Below are 21,533 nucleotides of genomic sequence, written 5' to 3'. Positions count from 1 at the left end.
GTCTGTGGGTCAAGTTTAGTGGCAATTGGTCCAGTAGTTTGGACGGAATTAGTAACTAACACACACACTAACACAAACACACACACACACAAACACACTAACACAAACACAAACAGAAACACACACACTAACACACACACACTAACACACACACACTAGCACACATACACACTAACACACACATACACACTAACACACACACTAACACAAACACACATATATACACACACACACACTAACACACACACACACACACACACACACACACACACACACTAACACACACACACACACACACACTAACACACACACACACACTAACACACACACACACAAGTATGTTGATGCCATATATGACAAGTGTTCCACACTTCAAAAGAAGGAATCAATCCACAATTGATGTAGGTTCGAATATCACTGTCGAAATAATCTTTATCTCACTCTGTTGATCTGCAGCAGAAATGTTGGAATTGCTTCTGGGTGGGTGACTTTCGCACCATTTGAGGCACTTACTTTAGCATTTTGTAGGAGCACACTAAAAGTGGCTAAACTGCCTGCGTGTTCGTGTGAAGAATCGATTGATCATGAATCATTAATAACTGCTCAAAGCATTGGGATAATCCAGTATTCATGTTTTTGCAAATTTCAACTGGATTACAACAGCATAAAAATGACCATAAATTCTTTGTGAAATCATGTGTAAATGGAAAATGATGCAATAATAAAAACTAAGATAAGGAACTTATTTGCCTGTACAAACAGGCCAAAGAAAGAACCAGACCATACCTTCAAATGCATCTGTCATCCTGCAGATCTGTGCAAAGGAGGCGCCATTAGCCCAGGAAAACACAACCTCCATGAGGTCAGGCCGGAATGATGCTAGGTAATCTTCTTCATCCACTTGTAACTTCGCTTCTGCTGACACTTTGGCTATCCTTCTTGCACTCTCCTACATACCAAATTGGAGAAGATTTTTTTTTTTTTAAGCTGGGAATTTAAATGTTAAAACACATGGTCATGAGGAAGCATATAGTAATTTATTACTTATGCCCAATGCCCATGCAATGTCTCCCCATTGTTGCTCAAGGAACAACTTTCAAGAATAAACAACCTTTAAGAATAAGCATGCTGATTTTATATACAAATTCATGGCATACTATTCCTCCATAGGCCTGAGAAAAAAGAAAGAAACATATGTTAATACATACATACATACATACATACATATATATTTCTACATAAGACTTCCGTTGAACTTGGGGCCGACTCAGAAGAAGACCTTTGTTGGTCGAAAGCTTGTCGAATTAAAGATCGAAGCCCTGAAGCTACGTCCGCGTCTTATTCAATCTCCCGATTATTTATTCAATGCAAATGAGACGCCCTGCTCGTACTGTGGAGTTTCTACTATTTCTCACAGTTATATATATATATATATATATATATATATATATGTATATATACACACACACACACACACACACACACAGTATATCGACATGAAAGCCCACTTGGAGTTTGCAAAAAAGCACGTAAAGGACTCTCAGACTGTGAGAAACAAGATTCTGTGGGCTTTATGTGTCTTTCACAAAGGAAAGCACAGATCGGTTGAGTGTTACAGTGATGGTTGTCCTTCTGGAAGTTTCTCCCATCTCCACACAGGATCTCTGGGAGCTCAGCCAGTGACCATCGGGTTCTTGGTCACCTCTCTTACCAAGGCCCTTCTCCCCCGATTGCTCATTTTGGCCGGGCGGCCAGCTCTAGGAAGAGTCCTGGTTGTTCCAAACTTCTTCCATTTAAGAATTATGGAGGCCACTGTGCTCTTGGGAACCTTCAATGCAGCAGAATTTTTTTTGTAGGCTTCCCCAGATCTGTGCCTCGACACAATCCTGTCTCTGAGCTCTGCAGGCAGTTCCTTCGACCTCATGGCTTGGTTTTTGCTCTGATATGCATTGTCAGCTGTGAGACCTTATATAGACAGGTGTGTGCCTTTCCAAATCATATCCAATCAATTGAATTTACCACAGGTGGACTCCAATCAAGGTGTAGAAGCATCTCAAAGATGATCAAGAGAAATGGGAGGCACCTGAGATAAATTTCAAGTGTCATAGCAAAGGGTATGAATACTTATGTCAATGTGATATTTCAGTTTTTTCTTTTTAATAAATTTGCAAAACTTTCTAAAATCCTGTTTTCTCTTTGTCATTACTAGGGCATGCCCGTACTATATATAAGCTAGGACGTGCCCGTACGTGGGTGCCCGTTCCTTGCCAAAAAAAAAAAAAAAAAAAAAATTTGTGTAGGGGGGTGTGTGTGTGTAAACATCCTAGGGCGTGCCCGTACGTGGGTGCAAAAAAACATGCGTGCAAACAACAACAACAAAAAAAAACTTTGAAACCACGTGGCAGTAACGACCACAGAACCCCCCCCCCCTCTATTTACATGAATGGTTTGGTCCATTCGCAACGACCACAGAACCCCCCCCTCTATTTACATGCAATGGTTTGGTCCATTCGCAACGCCAAAGCGAACGGCGAACGGCTAAATCGCCATAGCTCGGTAAGTACTTGTCCGATTAATTTCAAACCTTGAAAAGGCACATCCTCGGGTCCCCAGCAATATACCTGGCAAGTTTAAAGTATATCGGACCCGTGGTTGTCGAGAAACAGCGGTCACAGACAAACAAACAAACGTACAAACGTACAAACGTACAAACGTACAAACAAACACACAGAGATTACTGGAATTATAGATAGATATTGTGTGTATATATATATATATATATATGAATATATATATGAATATATATATGAATATATATATGAATATACATATGAATATACATATGAATATACATATGAATATACATATGAATATATATATGAATCAAGGCACCTCCTAGCTTTAATGGTGAGCACCAACCACGGATTATGTCTCACAGGGTAGAAACCATATAACCCGCAAGGAACCAACAGCCTGTCTGCCACCCAGGCTGGTGCTCACCATTAAAGCTAGGAGGTGCCTTGATTCACTTAACAGACGAGTTTGGTCCTCATTGGTTCGATTTTTTTTTGCAGTATGCCATCCTGATGAGAATGGCATGGTGTTGAAATCATGGGGACTCACTCCGAGGGAGGAGGGGCCCAATTGGAGTTTGCAAAAAAGCACGTAAAGGACTCTCAGACTGTCTCAGACTCCGAGGGAGGAGGGGCCCAATTGCATGACCATGCATTCTGGCCCTTCGGGGTCAGGATGCATGTGTTTGATTGACCATGTGCTAATGGGACAGTCTTGATGGACGGTGTGCCTTGGCATCATGGTGCACTTCCAAAAACTGTTTAAATGTTTGATTTTTTTTCTTGAAGCTCTGCTTGGTGTTTAGCCAATCGGGACAAAAGAATGAAATCTCTGTCTGTCGACAGAGTGGCCGGGCTGAGGCGACGCTTTGGTCTAGGACTTCGGTCCACAGGAGATCGGGACAGCGCTCATCACGTTGTTGTCGTTGATATATCTATATATCTATATCATATCTATATATGTTAATGATGCAGCTCCAATTTCACCCCACCAATCACAACCTGGAGGCATCACTGCAGTTTTAAATAGTCGAGAGTTCCACAAATACGATTACTGAAGCTCTCCGACCTGGACAAATGCCATGATGATACGGTTACAATGGCAGCATGACTGCAAACACAGAAGGGCCTCCAGCAATGCAAAGATGTCAAGGTCAAATGCTGTCACCAAGCAGTTTTAAAAAAGGTATCATTAACCAGTTTTGACTGAGGTTCCGGAGGATCCTGGCCTCAAAGCCCGGGTTGGAGTGAAAGCCGTCCGCCATCTTCGCCACGCGAGCAATAAGTCACGTGAAAAAGTAAGTACACCCCATGTAAAGTTTTGACTTTTTCAACATATTTCAACATACAGCTATTTGATCTTCATTTCAACAATATTGATAGATAAAGGTGATATAATATAACAAATATCATGAAACATTTACATTTTGTAGTCCATTGTACAATTTAAATAAACATAAATGCAAATTTCACATGTGGAAAAAGTAAGTACACCCTTGGCTCTCCCCCTAAGTAAGTACACGTCTCTAGAATAGGTGGTATTGCCCCCTTTGGCAGAAACAACCTCAAGTAGGCGTTTCTTATAACTGTCTACCAGTCTCTGACATCAACTGGGAGAAATTTTTGCCCACTCCTCCATGCAGAATTAATTTCAGCTGTGCGATGTTTGAGGGGTTTCTTGCATGCACAGCTCGTTTCAAATTCCCCCACAACATCTCGATGGGATTTAGATCCGGGCTTGGACTTGGCCATTCCAGAACCCTCCATTTCTTTCTTTTCAGCCATTCCTTGGTGGATTTACTGGTATGTTTAGGGTCATTGTCATGTTGCAAGGTCTACCTTCGGTTGAGCTTCAACTTTCCGACAGATGGCCCCACATTATCCTCAAGCACCCTCTGGTACAATGAAGAATTCATAGTGGATTATATGATGGTGAGCTACCCAGGCTCTGATGCAGCAAAGCTGCCCCAAACTATAATATTTCCACCACCATGCTTTACAGTTGGTATCAGGTTCTTGTGGTCAAATGCTGTCTTTGGTTTTTGCCAAACATATCTTCTGGTACTGTGGCCAAATAGCTCTACCTTTGACTCATCTGTCCAGATCACATTGTTCCAGAAGTGCTGGTCTTTTGTTACGGATTCGGCCCTAAGGGTTGTTGTTATGATTATTGTTGTTGGTTCTAGATATTATGCTTATTGTGACTTAAGGGAAAGGGTTGTTGTGGTTAAAAGATTTTAAAGCGCTCCTGGTAAAATGTGGCCGGAAATCCGGATCGTGACCGGAAGAGGTGGAGCGAAGAAGAAAGAGACGGGAGGAGATCGTGAAGAGACGTGGTTGTTGAAGCTCCGGACCGAGCGTTTGACGTACAGTGCGAGTGAACTTTGCGTCCTTGAAAGGAAGTTCGGGCGATAAGAAATATCGCCGGAGTGCGTGGAGCCTGTGTCGTCGGGTATCCTCATTGAGGTTCCGGAGGATCCTGGCCTCAAAGCCCGGGTTGGAGTGAAAGCCGTCCGCCATCTTCGCCACGCGAGCAACCTGCAGTGAACCGGGTTTGGTCGTGTCGGCTGGGCATTATTCCCCGGTGGTTTGCCGGGGACGGCTGTGCCAGAAACAGCACGTGAGAATTATACGGAGGCTCGCGGATTGAACCGCAACGTGTATGTCGGAGCGCGTCTTTGTGAGGTTCCTTTCCACCGCTGTGTTGCTGGGTGCTGAACAACGTAACCTCGGGGTCGTCTCGCTCGCCTACGCCTCAATTGACTTTGATCGGGCCTTGACTCCCCGATCGCGGGAGCGCACAGAGACATTGGGACTTAGCCTTGGAGGGGTGCAGAGACATTGGGGAGGTGACGCGCGTTTGGGGGTTAAGGCGCTTGATAAGGTTACCACCGTAAGATTTGATAGTAGGGGTGATTGCCCCCATTGTTGTATGGCTTTTTGGGTGATTCCTAATATATTATTGTTTGTTCATAACCTGGTGTGGTTGCATTATTGATTTGACTGTTTCATTTGCTGGTTCCATTGAGGATGTCATTATTTGCGTGATTTCAACCAAGGATAACACATCTTTCTGCCGGGGACCCTCGGGGTTCGGAGGTCTACCGAGACCAGAGGTAAGGGGAGGACCCCGTAACACTTTACCTAGGTGTTCATTGGCAAGCTTTTGTCTTGCCCTGATGTTCTTTCTGGACAGCAAAGATTTCCTCCTGGCACACCTCCCATGTAGATCAAATTTGTGCAGCCTCTTTCTCATGGTAGACTCGTGCACTTTGACATCAACAGTGGCAAGAGCTACCTGTAGGTCACGTGATGACATTCTGGGGTCCTTAGAGACTCCTTTCAGCATCTTGTGGTCTGCTCTCGGGCTGAACTTTCTGGGGCGGCCTGGCCTGAACAGGTTGGCAGTTGTTTGGAATCTTCTCCACTTGTAGATGTTCTTCCGGACAGTCGAATGATTGATTTCAAATTGTTTGGAGATCTTTTTAAATCCCTTCCCAGACTCGTAGGCATCTATAACCTTCTTTCTGAAGGCCTCAGAGAGCTCTTTTGATCTCAGCATGGTGACGCCACACACTTCAACAACAAAGAGCAAACCAAACTAGATGTCTGAGGTTTAAATAAGACAGGTTCCTCCAAGATCCTCTCTAAAGATGTTCTAATCATTTGCACCTGAGCTGGTGCACCTGATTCTAATTTTAGGTATTTGAAGTAGTGATAAATGCAGGGGTGTACTTACTTTTTCCAAATGCAAAATTTGCATTTATGTTTATTTAAATTATACAATGGACTACAAAATGTAAATGTTTCGTGATATTTGTTATATTATATCACCTTTAACTATCAATATTGTTGAAATGAAGATCAAATAGCTGTATGTTGAAATATGTTGAAAAAGTCAAAACTTTACATGGGGTGTACTTACTTTTTCACGTGACTGTACATGCCAAAAGGCTTCAAACCTCACTAAGTCTATGGAACAGCGATGCATTGCCCTGACAAGCACCAACAAAGGCAACTAGTCAGGAGTTTCACTTGTCATCTGCATGGTGACAGAAAACCTATCACGGACAGACTGACGGACAACCTGAAAACACAATTAATGCCTCTGGCGACTTCTTCAACGGAGGCATAATAAGTACAGTACGATATATTCGTGAAGAGATAATACCAATAAATATGGATTTTTTTTTCAAACAGGTCCTATTTCAGTTGGCAAATACAACCAGGCATTTAAAACCTGAATGGTTAGAGGTGGGTTGAGGTTAGGGTGGATATTTTGATCTTACTTGAAGCTGACGCAAAGGTTTTGCAAGTTCACTTGATAACTTTGGCATCTCACCAGCCTAAGAAAAGGGATAAGGAATAGTGAGAGGAGATAAAGGGAAATAAAACAATGCTTAAAATGTCATGCCCAACAGCCCCCAAAGCTATCAAACATTTTTCCATTAACGCTCCATATACTCGTGGTCGTCTCTTAATCCATCTTCCCCTCTTCTACCCATCAGTCTCTGTTCTCTCTTCTACATCTTCTCTGATCTGTCAGCCTATTTCCCCACTTGTATTCCTCCAACACACTCGGTCTGTTGATTCATCAATTCATCTCTCTCCAAGCATGCAAGTGGCATTTCAAATAAACCATATTGAATTGACAAGGATAAGAATATTTCTCAAATCAAAAAGTGAAAAAGCTTATCACACTTTCAATGAATTTGATGTATGGCTTAAATTCAATGTCTAATTAGGCTTCCAGTGAGGTTCCCACTGGAAGCCTTTTGTCCTTATAAGGATTATTATTCTCCCACATTTTGGAGACAATTCCAAGAAAACTGTTATAGCAAGCTCTACGAAACTTTATCTCATTATATATACCAATGTAACTTAGTGCATCATGAATTTTGTTTTTGCAATTTTGACTTGCATTGGCTACCATTGCTTATGATGTCATAAACCTTAAAGATCGTCTCCAGAAACGCTGAACGGATTCATCCAAAATTTTACAAATATGATCGCTTAGCCATGGGGATAAAAGTTTGTGAAGAAAAACGTCATTGGTCACCTGGTTTGACAGCCATATTCGATTTTAAAATAAAACTTCAAAAATATACTTCTCCGACACCGCTTACCTGATAGATACGAAACTTGAAACATGTTTACATTCCGATGGTGGAAAATATTTGCAAATTATGACGTCAGTCATGTAGTTTGGCCACCATGTTGAATTTAAGGCAAAAAATTTTTTTTCCCCCAGAGCACCTCTTAACCGATCAATGCAAAATGCCATATATATGAGCAACTATTGATTTGCGAAAAATATTTGTAAACTATGATGTCATCAGTCACGTGATATGGTGGCCATCTTGGATTTAAATAAAATCTTCAAACATCTTTTTCTCTAGAACTGCAGAAGGGATAAATAGGAAATTTAATATGTATGATCCACTCCCCATGAGGAAAAATGTCTCTGAACTATGACATCATCAGTCTGGTGGTATTGTGGCCATCTTGGATTTAAGGAAAAAAATAGAAAATCTGTCTACAGAACCGCTTAACCGATCCAAACCAAAATTTATAGATATGATCGACGACCCACAAGGAAAATGTAATGAAATGACGTCATCAATCATGTGGTATGGTGGCCATTTTGCCTGGAAGCCTATCATCACTGATCGCAGTTCTAGTTTGATAATAAAACTTGATAAATGGCTCCAGTTCATAACTCTAAATATTTTGGCAGTAAATCCAGTCAACAATTTGGCATCAAATTACCAGAGGTAGTACGTAGTATCTTCATTGCAAAGGATATCACACTCTTTGCTTGTGTTGAATTCATAACTTCCATCACCGAAAACAGATATAAACCAGTTTTCTACAACCAAATAAATCAATTTCTGGAAGTTGAAAAACAGTCAACTTTGATTATCTCTTGCTAGCCAATTGTGCAGTCGTGGCTAAAAATATTGGCACCCTTGCACTTTTTTCAAATAACTCACAATTTTCTCGAAAAACAAGTTGAAATTGACAAAAGTATTTGGTCTACACAATTCTTTATTTCACTGTTAATATTACAGAACATTTGTTTTTGATTCATAACTTAATATATCCTTTTAAATCAGAAAATAAAAAGAAAAGACTGACGAAATTATTGACACCCTAGGGCCTAGACGTAATATTTGGTAGCACAGCCTTTGGACAAAATAACTGCAGTCAAGCGCTTCCCATAGCCATGAATGAGCTTCCTACACCTCTCTACTGGCAGTTTGGCCTACTCTTCTTGTGCAAACTTCCTGTTGAAACCAACGCGTTCAGAATCATTGGAATCTCCCGTGATGAAGCTACCTCCGAGGGCCTTTCACTTACTCACCGCAGGCAGGTTGGTGGTCTTTCTGTCTTCTACCGACTCCTCTCCGGCCTTGCTCCTCCAGCTCTCTCTGGGCTCTGTCCCCCCAAATATTCCTAAAGGTCGCACAAGATCTGCCTGCAACCCTCTTATGGTTAAACTGCCAAAATCAAGACTCTCTGCTCACCTTCACTCTTTCATTCCTCTTTTCTCCCGCCTCTGGAACAAACTCCGCCACTCCCTTCAATCCCACTCCTCCCTCCAGGTCTTTAAAACAGCTGTTCACCACCATCTCTTATCTTCCCCCATCCAAAACCTTGATCTGTTCTACCCCCGCTAATTTCACCCCAAATCCTCTTTTTTGAAATACCAACTTCTTTCCTGGAAGTCCTTGGTGTCCTTCTGTTTATACTTCTCCCCCCCCCCCCCTTCCCACGCCGCCTCCCCCCAAGCCCTCTCCTTCCCACACATTCCCGATATCCGTCACAAATGTTGTGTTTATGTGCTTCCCCTTCTCTCCCCATCCTGTCTACCGCTCCCCTTTTTATACACTTTGTTTGTCTGTTTGATTTGTTTGTGTGATAAATGTTAGCTCTTTCACGAGCCTCGATAATTATGTATCCAAAAAAATATATAAAAAAATTAGTTCTCCCAGATTTGAAAGGTGCCTTCTCCTAACTGCTGTTTTCAGATCTCCCCACAGGTGTTCAATGGGATTTAGATCTGGACTCATTGCTAGCCACTTCAGAACAGTCCAGCATTTTGTCTTGAACCATTCCTGGGTGCTTTTTGAAGTGTGTTTGGGGTCATTGTTCTGCTGCAAGACCGATGACCTTTGACGGAGACCCAGCTTTCTGACACTGGGTTGAACATTGTGCTCCAAAATGTCTTGGTAATCTCCTGATTTCATGATGTCATGTACACATTCAAGGCACCCAGTGCCAAAGGCAGCACAGCAACCCCCCCCAAAAAAAATCACTGAACCTCCTCCATGATTGACTGAAGGGAAGGTGTTCTTTTCTTTGAAGGCTTCATTTAGTTTTCTGCAAACATAGAGATAATGTGCTTCACCAACAAGCTCTAATTTGGTCTCATCTGTCTACAGGACATTCTCCCAGAAGGAATTTGGCTTATTCAGGTGTGTTTTGGCAAACTCCAGTTGGGCTCTCTTATTTCTCTCTCTCAGAAGTGGGGTCCTCTTGGGTATCCTACCATAGAACCCCCTTTCATTGAGTTGGCGACGGGTGGTGCGAGTTGAAACGGTCGTACCTTGCGCCTGAAGGTCAGCTTCAATCTGTTTGGCAGTTGATCGGGTGCTTTCTCCACCATTCAAACAATCCTTCACTGCAATCTTCGATCAAGTTTTCTCTTGCGACCACATCCAGGTGGGTTGGCTGCAGTGCCATTGGCCTTAAACTTCCTGATAACATTGCATACAGTGGACACAGGAACATCAAGATCTCTGGAAATGGACTTGTAGCCTTGAGATTGTCCATGGTTGGCTACAATCTTGTGTCTGACCTCCTCATACAATTCTCCGATTTTCTTTCTTTTCCACATGCTCATTGCGGAACACACAATGACACAAAACAGCAGAATGACTCCTTTTCTCCATTCAAACTGGTTAAAATAACCACCTTTAGAGGCCATTTTTCCCCGCAAAGTGGGGGTTGGCCTTTTTCGGGAACCGTGGTTGTTGTTGTTTTTTGGTCCCCTTTTTGAAGCAATGTTTTACGGCCGGATGCCCTTCCTGACGCCAACCCTTTTTGCCGCCTTTAACGACACACAGGGAATTACCAGTGAACTGGTACTCAATTAGCCGACCTCGGAAGGATGACAGGCTGAGTCAACCCCCCTGGCGTTAATTCAGCGATCGACCGGGATTCGAACCCAGGATCCTAGGATCCTAAGCCGGCACCCTAGCCGCTAGCCAACACCAGGTTGAATGAGTGATTTTTATATTGTAGGCACATGCAACTCACCATAGGTGAGTTCAATTCCAAAGTAAAGGATAATCACCTGGTTGAAATCTAATTATTTCTAACAACTTCTAAAAGGTGCCAATAATATTGTCCGACCCATTTCAGGATTTATGTGTGGAATAAGTGAGGATTTAGTATTTTTTCAGCTTTTTTTGTTTTGTTCCTCTGCAAACCAAAGAAATACATCAGTGGATACCAAAATATTTTTTAACTTCAACATTCCTCTGGAAGAAATAGTGCATTATTTGAAAAAAGTGCAAGGGTGCCAATATTTTTAGCCACGACTGCACAATTGGCTAGCAAGAGATAATCAAAGTTGACTGTTTTTCAACTTCCAGAAATTGATTTATTTGGTTGTAGAAAACTGGTTTATATCTGTTTTCGGTGATGGAAGTTATGAATTCAACACAAGCAAAGAGTGTGATATCCTTTGCAATGAAGATACTACGTACTACCTCTGGTAATTTGATGCCAAATTGTTGACTGGATTTACTGCCAAAATATTTAGAGTTATGAACTGGAGCCATTTATCAAGTTTTATTATCAAACTAGAACTGCGATCAGTGATGATAGGCTTCCAGGCAAAATGGCCACCATACCACATGATTGATGACGTCATTTCATTACATTTTCCTTGTGGGTCGTCGATCATATCTATAAATTTTGATTTATAGATATGATCGACCGATATGATCGTCGTCGATCATATCCGACCCATTTCAGGATTTATGTGTGGAATAAGTGAGGATTTAGTATTTTTTCAGCTTTTTTTGTTTTGTTCCTCTGCAAACCAAAGAAATACATCAGTGGATACCAAAATATTTTTTAACTTCAACAATCCTCTGGAAGAAATAGTGCATTATTTGAAAAAAGTGCAAGGGTGCCAATATTTTTGGCCACGACTGTATTTTGAAGATACTTCTTCACAAATGTGAAGCTGCCAAGTCCATCGATTAAATGGAGCTGAAGTTTTGTATTGATCATTTTAGCAGTTCTGGGAAAATAAATTGGGTCGTCATATATTCTTTATTTTTTCTTCTTTCTTTTTTTTAACTCATCCTTGTCTTTCATGCTAAAGAAACCTAAGTTCAAAATTGCAGCCTTCTTTCTTGGTCACTGTCACAAATTATTCACGAATTATTTTTTAAAGTGGTATATCGACTTTGTGCACCGTTGTAAAGTTGGTATACAGACGATTCGCTATAGAACAAATTTCTTATCTCGGTCACCAATTGCAAATATAATTAAGTAAAATATGACATGCACGCATGCTACTAGTTTGATTTTATAGCTAATACAAAAATTGTGTGCGTGTTCTATAAAAATTATAGAAAATCAAAAAATCCTGGACATAGAACCATCAATTCACTTCAATTTATTTATTATGCTGTATAGAAAATTTGAATAAAATTAAGTGTCCACAAGCTAATTAAAGCGGCTTCGGGATATAGAACCATCTGGTAACTAGAACGGCACTCGGTATAGTGCCCACCTCTACCAGGCTCAACAATTTATGTTTTGTATCCCACTGATAGGCTGAATCTGGATTCTGACCTTAACCAAAATCTAATTAGCTTGTTCTTGACACCTACCCAATTCATCCACCAAGTTTTGTGACAAGTTGTCCACAACCTTTTGAAACATCATGTTATTAATAGTTTTTGGCCCTATCACTCAATGGTGAAGAATCAGTTATAGCATTTTAAAAACTCTCGTATCCGGATCCGGTTTCGGATCTTCACCAAAATCAGGTTCCATATGTAATTTAGTTCTGATTTTGTGGAGATTTGTAACCATTTACATTTATGAAAAGTTTGAGAGGTTCTGAATCCAAAAACCAATGTTTCCATTTGATTTAAAAAAAAATTAAATCAAAAAAAAAAATCAAATGGGAAAAAAATCTCTACCCACCACGAGTATTTTCTAAGGGGAAGGTTTCTCTCAAAGGTTTGTTGAGGTAGAAAATAAAAGACAAAGTTGCTGAGGGATTTGTCACTTTTTGCCATTCTCTTTGTGAAAATAAAGTTTGGACATGGATAGATTTCAAAACCATAGCTTGTAATCCCTCACCCCCCACTGCCAACCCATTTCATCCTTTTCTTACCCATCTTTTTTTTACCCTACCCTCCACCCATTCGTTCCCTTGAATTACATATTTTCTGTCTTTCAAGTTGTGAGAGGGTGGGGAATTTCATTACATTTCGGAGAGTCTGAGCTTTATTGTTGAACACGACTGTGGTGTAAGTGCTCATGAGGTTGCTAAATGTATATATTCATGAAAACATTTTATTTTATCTTTGCATACTTTGGTTCAGAATTATTTTTCTGGTTAAACAAATTATTAAAATGCTCAATGAACATTTTCTACTCTGACATCAAAACCACAATCTTTGGGTTGACCAAAACAAATGCGGCCAAGGGTTTGTTGCTCATCACCAAATAACATTTCTCAACAAACAACAAAAAACTAACACCAAAATTGGTAAAAGCATGGTCTCAAACCTTTTCCCGAAAAACGAAACAGCTGAGGAGTGCAGCACACTGTGGTGGAGTGAGTTCATTGAAAATTCCATTAAAAAGGAGCTCTGTTAGCATCAGCTCATCACCACTGCGAAAGAGAAAACATGGACAGTACATTTCCGTATCTTGTAATAAAAATACACTTCCAAACATCAAATTAATCGAATAGTTTTACCCATCAAGTCAAAAAATGATCAGAAAATGTGGACAAGGTGCAGCTTTGCACCTTGTCCACATTTGCAGCTTTGCACCACACGTGTTCAAAAAGTATCCGACCTTTATTTTTCGTGCGTAAAAAAAGAAGAAGCTAGGGAGGCGTTGATTGGTGCACGTATGTAGGCGATCCTAATGCGCACGCGTGAATTTTTTCCCACCTGCAGAAGCTGTCATTCGATGGCAGACCGCCGATGAGTGAGGACATGTAAGTGAGCGCCGTCGGATTTTCGTTTTTGACAAAATGACGGAAAAACTTGAACAACGCTACTGCATCAAATTTTGTGTAAAGCTTGGCGATTCCCAAGTGGAAACGATCCGCAAGATTCAACACCGTTCATTCCATTATGAAGGAGGATTTGGGCTTCAGGAGAATCTCAGCGAAGTTCGTACCAAAGCTGCTAACGATTGAGCAGAAGCAACTCCGTTTGGAGATCGCACAGGGCATGCTGGAGACTGTGAACAGCGATGCCAGCTTCCTCAACACAGTGATCACTGGCGATGAGTCCTGGGTTTATGGGTACGACCCAGAAACCAAGTTGCAGTCATCACAATGGAAGCATCCAACATCCCCGAGGCCAAAAAAAGCAAGGCAGGTCCGCAGCAATGTCAAAGTCATGCTGACCGTCTTCTTCGACTCCAGAGAAGACATCATGCGGAATGCGACGGACCAGCTGCGCGCCATCCCAAAAGAGGCGTTCCAGCGCTGCTTCCGACAGTGGCAGAACCGTTGGGAGAAGTGTGTGGCAGCCCAAGGGGACTACTTTGAACGAGATTATTATAAAAAAATTTTTATCTGGATGCGAGTATCTTTTATGAACAAAGGTCGGATACTTTTTGAACACACTACGTACAAGATGAAGCAAAAGTGGAATAGAAGAGAGATGGGTGGCAGTGAGAGGGAGATATCTTTAAAAAGTAGATGATGCACACAAGCTGAGAGCCAGGCACGAAACAGGGCTGCAGGAATAGAGAGACAAAAGTCCAATAGAGAAATGACAAAAATGACTGATTTTACTAGAATTCAAAGATGCACTGTGATGCACATTTCTGTTCATGCTGCAACCTTGTTCAAAACATTTTATATCCTCAAATGTGGTAAGAGGGACTAGTGAAAAAATAAGAAAGAAAAAAACAAGCATTCTGAGTATTGCGCTGGAATGTCCCCGACCGGCAGTCTGTCGTCCGGAAAACTGTTGGGGAAATTACCAAAGTTCAAAGTGCCATAACTTTGTCAAAAACGATCGAAATGTCATGAAGTTCAAACTTGATCTGTAACTTATCATGAGGAAACCATGTACCAAGTTTGAAATCATTAGCATTAAGAGTTTAGAAAAAAAGTCCGGAAAACTGTTCTTTGCGTGACAGACTGATAGACTGACAGACTGACAGACGGAGGGAGGAACGGAGTGCAAAGCTATAGTCCCCTCCGGTGTACACCGGTAGGGGACTAATAAGTGATCCTGGTGATAATATATGTTCTTATTTCAGAGGTCCGCATCTCATTTCATTGCAAGGAAGGCAATAAGGGACAACAGAAGTTTCTTCTTCCATTATATTAATTTGTGTGTCCATCAACTTTGATCAGGAACTAATAAAACCACTTCTATACAGATTTTAAAAGGTAAAGGTTTTAAAGATCAGCCTTTTGGGTAAAGGGTTTTAAAATACCACATCTGGAAACAACCTATACAGAATGAACTGCAGTTCTCCAATTGCTTTCATTATAAAATAACGATACTTTTTATATTCAGGGTGGGAAAGAGGGGGCGGGGGGGAGTGAGGAGGGGATTTACTCCTCGTTGAAACCTGCCAAGTCACGAAGGTATTAAAGTTTATTTCAACTCAATTCAACTGCTTACATTATTGCATGGGGTGTGTAAAACAGTGCTCCACTCAGTGTTGCAGGGGCTTCAAGACCGTGTCGTATATGTGGGACATGACTGGATATACAGAGCAATGATTGGTCGATTTTAAAGCCAAATATAGGGGAAAAAAGGTCGCAAGCACCAACAAACAATTACAATCAGGGATTATGATTCAAGAAAATAACAAAAAACAAAACTGGGATAGCAAAAATAACCAACAACTATATTCAGACAAAGACAATTGTACATGGATCTTAACTCATTGCTGCAAGCCTGGTGACAAATTGAGGATAAGTATGGATGGGATGGGGGATTTGCAAATATTGCTAACTGGCACTGATCTGCCTTGCTTTCTAAGTGACTGTTCTTCATTGACTGGAGTGTCCAGAAATTTTCTTTCACAAACTTGCCTGCGAGGCAGAAACTCATACTGCCTGAAAGGCATACCGCAGCATGCATGTGGAAGTCCCTATTAATCCTGTGCTGGATGAACCAGGCCCAAGCAATCGTGGTGGGAATTTAGTGTGTAGTTTGAGTCGGGGCGGGGATGAGGAGAGGGAGGGTAGGGATCATAATTATAAAAACGTTGAAAGTCCTCATGGAAGACAAACCTCAACCACGCTTTTAAAATGAGATGTGTAGATTTTACATTTAAATAACGAACTGAATAAATAAGCAAACTAACAAATAGTGGTAAAGTGTATACAAATAAATAATTAAGCAATAGTAATAATAATTGGCAATAATAATAAGGATAATAACATGACCCCTTGCCGCTCCCATAGTGAGCTGGTGTACCAGTATAACGAAATAAACAATTCAAAGGTGTGCCTTGTAGTGGACATGGTAAACTGTAAGGTTTATGTAAATAAGTGCAGGTGGAATACAGGAAGTAAAATGGTAGGTAAAACAAATAATCAAATAAATAAACAAGAAGACGTCATGCAGAGCACGATACTTTCATCTTTCATTGACTGGAGTGTCCCCCCGGTGGACACATACACGAGCCCCCCCACCACCAAGAAAAAAATTTCCATTGCTACAGCAAATTGTCCATTTCATTAAGATTAAAATATTGACAATCTTGATCAAAGCTCGGGTCAATAGGAAGAAAAGCGACGATTTTTCAGATGAAAAACGATGAGTTTGGAAGGTTGACCTCGAGTTGACCTTTGACCTTTTGCCCTCAAAAAGTTGGTTTCCCTATTTAGTGACTCAATGTGCAAATGCTGTTCATTTTCCAAGTCAATCGGATGAAAAGTGATGATTTTGGAAGTTTGACCGTGAGTTGACCTTTGACCTTTTGACCTCAAAAATAGTTCATTTCCCAATTTAGTGACAATATACAAATGCTATTCAATTTTCAAGTCAATCAGATTTAAAATGGCGATTTTTGAAATTTGACCTCCAGATGACCTTTGACCTCAAAATCAATAGGCTTCTCAATTGGGACGACTTATACAACTTGGTGAAGTTTCGTGACGATCGGTTTAGAATTGTGACCTGTAGACCGGTGACAAACAGACTAACAAACAGACAAACAAACAAACAGACAGACAAACAGACAGAACCACAAACGCAACTGAAAAATATACTTGAAAAATCTTCGATTTTGAAAGTAATAATCCAGCAGCGTCATCCCACTTTAGATATTGATAAAAACACAACATGGTTAAACGCGTCTTTAACTATATTGTCTTTCAAGCCTGACTAATCTCACACTCTCCCTACCTCTCTCTGAAACGACCGTATGACAAACCCTCCCATGTCAACCCCGCATACTTTATATTCCCATTTATGACGCAGATTACAGTTTGAAAGTCCAAGCCGGATGCGAGATACAGCTGGGAAATTGATAGACTTAAAAACGATATGTGCTGCTTCCTTGCTGGATGCTTATAATTTAAAAGGATAGAGCATGGACAAAACAATGCTGGGAAGGCAATAGCAAACCACCAGGTACAATTCTTGCCAAGTAACTACGTCAACAACACCAATGCTCTGTAAAGAGTATGACATCAAAATAAAAACCCACCTGCTACCACTATCTTTATAGGGAGACCATTCGTACCCCTTTCATTCAATAAATCCATTTATTGTTTCATTATACCGTAAGTACCTGCTCCATATTCTGCCGACCCGTGCTTCACTTGTTTCAGGATAATAGGACATCCCTCAATATCATCAAATTAGGTAGAGGTAAATAAAGAAAATCCCTCGTTTCAATGAGTATCACGTACTAGGTGTCATGATATTAGAGACACGTGGCCCATCCGCTCAGGGCTGAGGGAGTGAGAGTCCTCCAAATGTACAGTCACGTGAAAAAGTAAGTACACCCCATGTAAAGTTTTGACTTTTTCAACATATTTCAACATACAGTTATTTGATCTTCATTTCAACAATATTGATAGATAAAGGTGATATAATATAACAAATATCATAAAACATTTACATTTTGTCGTCCATTGTATAATTTAAATAATCATAAATGCAAATTTCGCATGTGGAAAAAGTAAGTACACCCCTACATTTATCAATACTTCAAATACCTAAAATTGGAATCAGATGCACCAGCTCAGGTGCAAATGATGAGAACATCGTTAGAGAGGATCTTGGAGGAACCTGTCTTATTTAAACCTCAGACATTTAGTTTGGCTTGCTCTTTGTTGTTGAAGTGTGCGACATCACCATGCCTAGATCAAAAGAGCTCTCTGAGGCCTTCAGAAAGAAGGTTTTCGATGCCTACGAGTCTGGGAGGGGATTTAAAAAGATCTCCAAACAATTTGAAATCAATCATTCGACTGTCCGGAAGATCATCTACAAGTGGAGAAGATTCCAAACAACTGCCAACTTGTTCAGGCCAGACTGCCCCAGCAAGTTCAGCCCGAGAGCAGACCGCAAGATGCTGAAAGAAGTCTCTAAGAACCCCCAGAATGTCATCACGGGACCTACAGGTAGCTCTTGCCACTGTTGATGTCAAAGTGCACGAGTCTACCATTAGAAAGAGGCTGCACAAATTTGATCTACATGGGAGGTTTGCCAGGAGGAAACCTTTGCTGTCCAGAAAAAACATCAGGGCAAGACTAAAGTTTGCCAATGAACACCGAAGCAAAGACCAGCACTTCTGGAACAATGTGCTCTGGACAGATGAGTTAAAGGTAGAGCTATTTGGCCACAGTACCAGAAGACATGTTTGGCGAAAACCAAAGACAGCATTTGACCACAAGAACCTGATACCAACTGTAAAGCATGGTGGTGGAAATATTTAAAGGTGGGCGCGATTCGGAAAATTTAAGTCCGCTTACCGCTTATCCGCTCCGCCAGCCCGTGTAGTCCGATTCGCTTATCCGCTTCAGCGGCCGAAAATCTTAGTCCGCTTACCGGTTATCCGCTTCGATTCGATTCGATTTTTTAAAAGTGCTTCGACGTTTTTAAAGCGATTTTTGACGTTTCTAAAGGGAATTTAATGCTTTTTAAGCCTAAATAGCCATTTCTAACTACTACAAAGACAAACAAAGCTTTTAAGATCAAAAATATACATTTTTATTTAAATAAAATTTATTCAAAATTTATTGAAATACAGTTTTCCAATCGACTCAACTCTACTCTACAGTTAATTTAAATATAATTTTAATATATGCAAGTTACATTAAAGAAAAATCAATTTGCCCGTCCTTTCTTTGACAAGAGAGTCTACTAGTCAACAGACTAGCAGTCTGTTGACTAGTCCTCGTCTTCCTCCTCCACCTCGTGGGCCTTCTTGAGGATTTGGAGGTTGCCCTTCATGAAGCCGTGTGGCGACGAACTCCTGTTTGGCGAGGAGGTCCGTCAGGTCGGCCTTGGCCTGGTCCCCCATCGCCCTGATGTCCCGAGTGAGCTTCCGCCGGGAGGGGACCTTGAACTGTGGGCAGGCGACCTTGAACTGTGGGCAGGCGTACGCCCACAGGGCCCTGTTGTGCTCGTTGTCTGTCTCCGAGGCGGGCTTCATGCAGCCAATGAAGGACCTGAATTATATATTATATCAATTTATTATAAATTGATATAATGAATGAAAACTCTTAACAATTTATATGTCTCATATAAATTATTTATATGAGACATATAAATTGTTGAAAGATATTTTTGAACAGTCAAAAAAACTTTAACATTGAATTTATAATTATTAACGTGCCTCCGATTGAATCCGATAAATTCCGATTAAATCCGAATAGAACGGACCGATTTATTCCGAAGTTATTAATATATTCTTACTTTAAGTTGACAAATGAAAATGAGTTTAATTAAAATATAAAATTACCTACCTATAGTAAAGGTCGAGACACTTCTTCTGGCTGAACTTCTCCTTGAAGGTCTCCTCGATGCTGGCCTGCCTCCTGGCGCCGGCCATGTCCTCGAAGGACTTGTGGCGGCCGCGTCTGCTGCCGCCGTCGAGGGCCGCCTTGAGGTCGTTGTGCTGGGCATCGTGGTACCTCTGGTAGTGCACCTTCAAGTTTGAACTTGATCCGGGCTGGGCTTTGAGTGTCTTTGAGCACTTGGTGCACGTGGCCTTGCTGTCCACGACCTTGAAGAAGGGGGCGATGTGCCTCCACTTCTGGCTGAGGCTGGAATTGTCTGTGTCCATTGTCACGTTGATCTCAGCCGACTCGATTGAGTCCAGCGACATCCTGCTCTCGCTGCGCGCGAGCTGAGGGGTCAGGGCGCAGATCTCCTGACTGTCCTCCACGTCCCCCATCATGTTGACCGCCGGGTTGTGGATGTCGCTGTGCTGGGACTGCTGGTTTGCGTCGCTCGTGTGCCTGTCCCTGGCACTGCCGCTGGGCTGGAGAGTCAGAAATCTCTCCATCTTGACGTTATTGCCGCTCTAGCGTCCAATAAAATATTCAGTTTTCACTTATTATTCACTTAAATAAATATTCACAATTCTAGAGTAACGGCTCAGGCTAACAGCTGATTTGGCGAATCGCGATGCGCTTTAATTTTTCGGTAGTCCGCTTACGCTTATCCGCTTCGGTTTCCGGGGGTTGTTCCGATTCGCTTATCCGCTTCGAAAACGTTAGTCCGCTGCAGCGGATAAGCGGACTTTCGAAGCGGACCGCCCACCTTTGGAAATATTATGGTTTGGGGCAGCTTTGCTGCATCAGGGCCTGGGCAGCTCACCATCATATAATCCACAATGAATTCTTCATTGTACCAGAGGGTGCTTGAGGATAATGTGAGGCCATCTGTCGGAAAGTTGAAGCTCAACCGAAGGTGGACCTTGCAACATGACAATGACCCTAAACATACCAGTAAATCCACCAAGGAATGGCTGAAAAGAAAGAAATGGAGGGTTCTGGAATGGCCAAGTCAAAGACCGGATCTAAATCCCATCGAGATGTTGTGGGGGGATTTGAAACGAGCTGTGGATGCAAGAAACCCCTCAAACATTGCACAGCTGAAAGAATTCTGCATGGAGGAGTGGGCAAGAATTTCTCCCAGTCGATGTCAGAGACTGGTAGACAGTTATAAGAAACGCCTACTTGAGGTTGTTTCTGCCAAAGGGGGCAATACCACCTATTAGAGCCAAGGGTGTAACTTACTTTTTACACATGCGAAATTCGCATTCATGTTTATTTAAATTATACAATGGATGACAAAATGTAAATGTTTCATGATATTTGTTATATTAGAGCCTGGTGTTGGCTTAGTGGTTAGGGTGCCGGCTTGGGATCCTAGGATCCTGGGTTCGAATCCCGGTCGATCGTTGAATTAACACCAGGGGGGTTGACTCAGCCTGTCATCCTTCCGAGGTCGGCAAATTGAGTACCAGCTTGCTGGGATGAATGATCCCGGTGTGTACCCCAGTTTCGAATAGGTACACCGTACCGTATCCCTGCGCATCGTAAGAGGCGACTAAGGGTTGGCGTCAGGAAGGGCATCCAGCCATAAAAACATTGCCTCAAACAGGGAACCATGATTGTCATGGGGCCCGCAAGGCTAACCCCCGCTCTAGCGGGGAAAATGGCCTTAAAAACGATCATTCATATTATATATCACC

At 41.6% G+C, this 21,533-nt stretch overlaps 2 protein-coding genes across 2 annotated transcripts in view; both read right to left on the bottom strand.

Moving 5' to 3' along the window:
* Positions 1–786: 786 nt before the first annotated feature.
* Positions 787–21,533, bottom strand: part of MTREX (Mtr4 exosome RNA helicase) — a gene marked incomplete at its 3' end in the record, with an annotated part of 118,740 nt that continues 97,993 nt past the window's right edge. Inside the window, 3 exon segments of the mRNA XM_068122445.2 lie at positions 787–949; positions 6,863–6,919; positions 13,398–13,503. Coding sequence (XP_067978546.1) covers positions 787–949; positions 6,863–6,919; positions 13,398–13,503 — 326 coding nt within the window.
* LOC144889823 (uncharacterized) lies at positions 14,540–20,595 on the bottom strand. Its single transcript, XM_078771028.1, has 3 exons — positions 19,798–20,595; positions 19,276–19,500; positions 14,540–14,588 (listed from the first exon to the last, which is right to left on the bottom strand). Exons 1-3 carry the CDS (start codon positions 20,337–20,339, stop codon positions 14,540–14,542), a joined length of 816 nt encoding a protein of 271 aa, XP_078627154.1. The 5' UTR covers positions 20,340–20,595.

Source organism: Myxine glutinosa, chromosome 1 (assembly GCF_964187855.1).
Source record: "Myxine glutinosa chromosome 1, kmMyxGlut1.1, whole genome shotgun sequence".
Taxonomy (NCBI): Eukaryota; Metazoa; Chordata; class Myxini; order Myxiniformes; family Myxinidae; genus Myxine; species Myxine glutinosa.
Note: the sequence above shows the minus strand (reverse complement) of the source record. Positions and strands in the feature narration are given on the sequence as shown.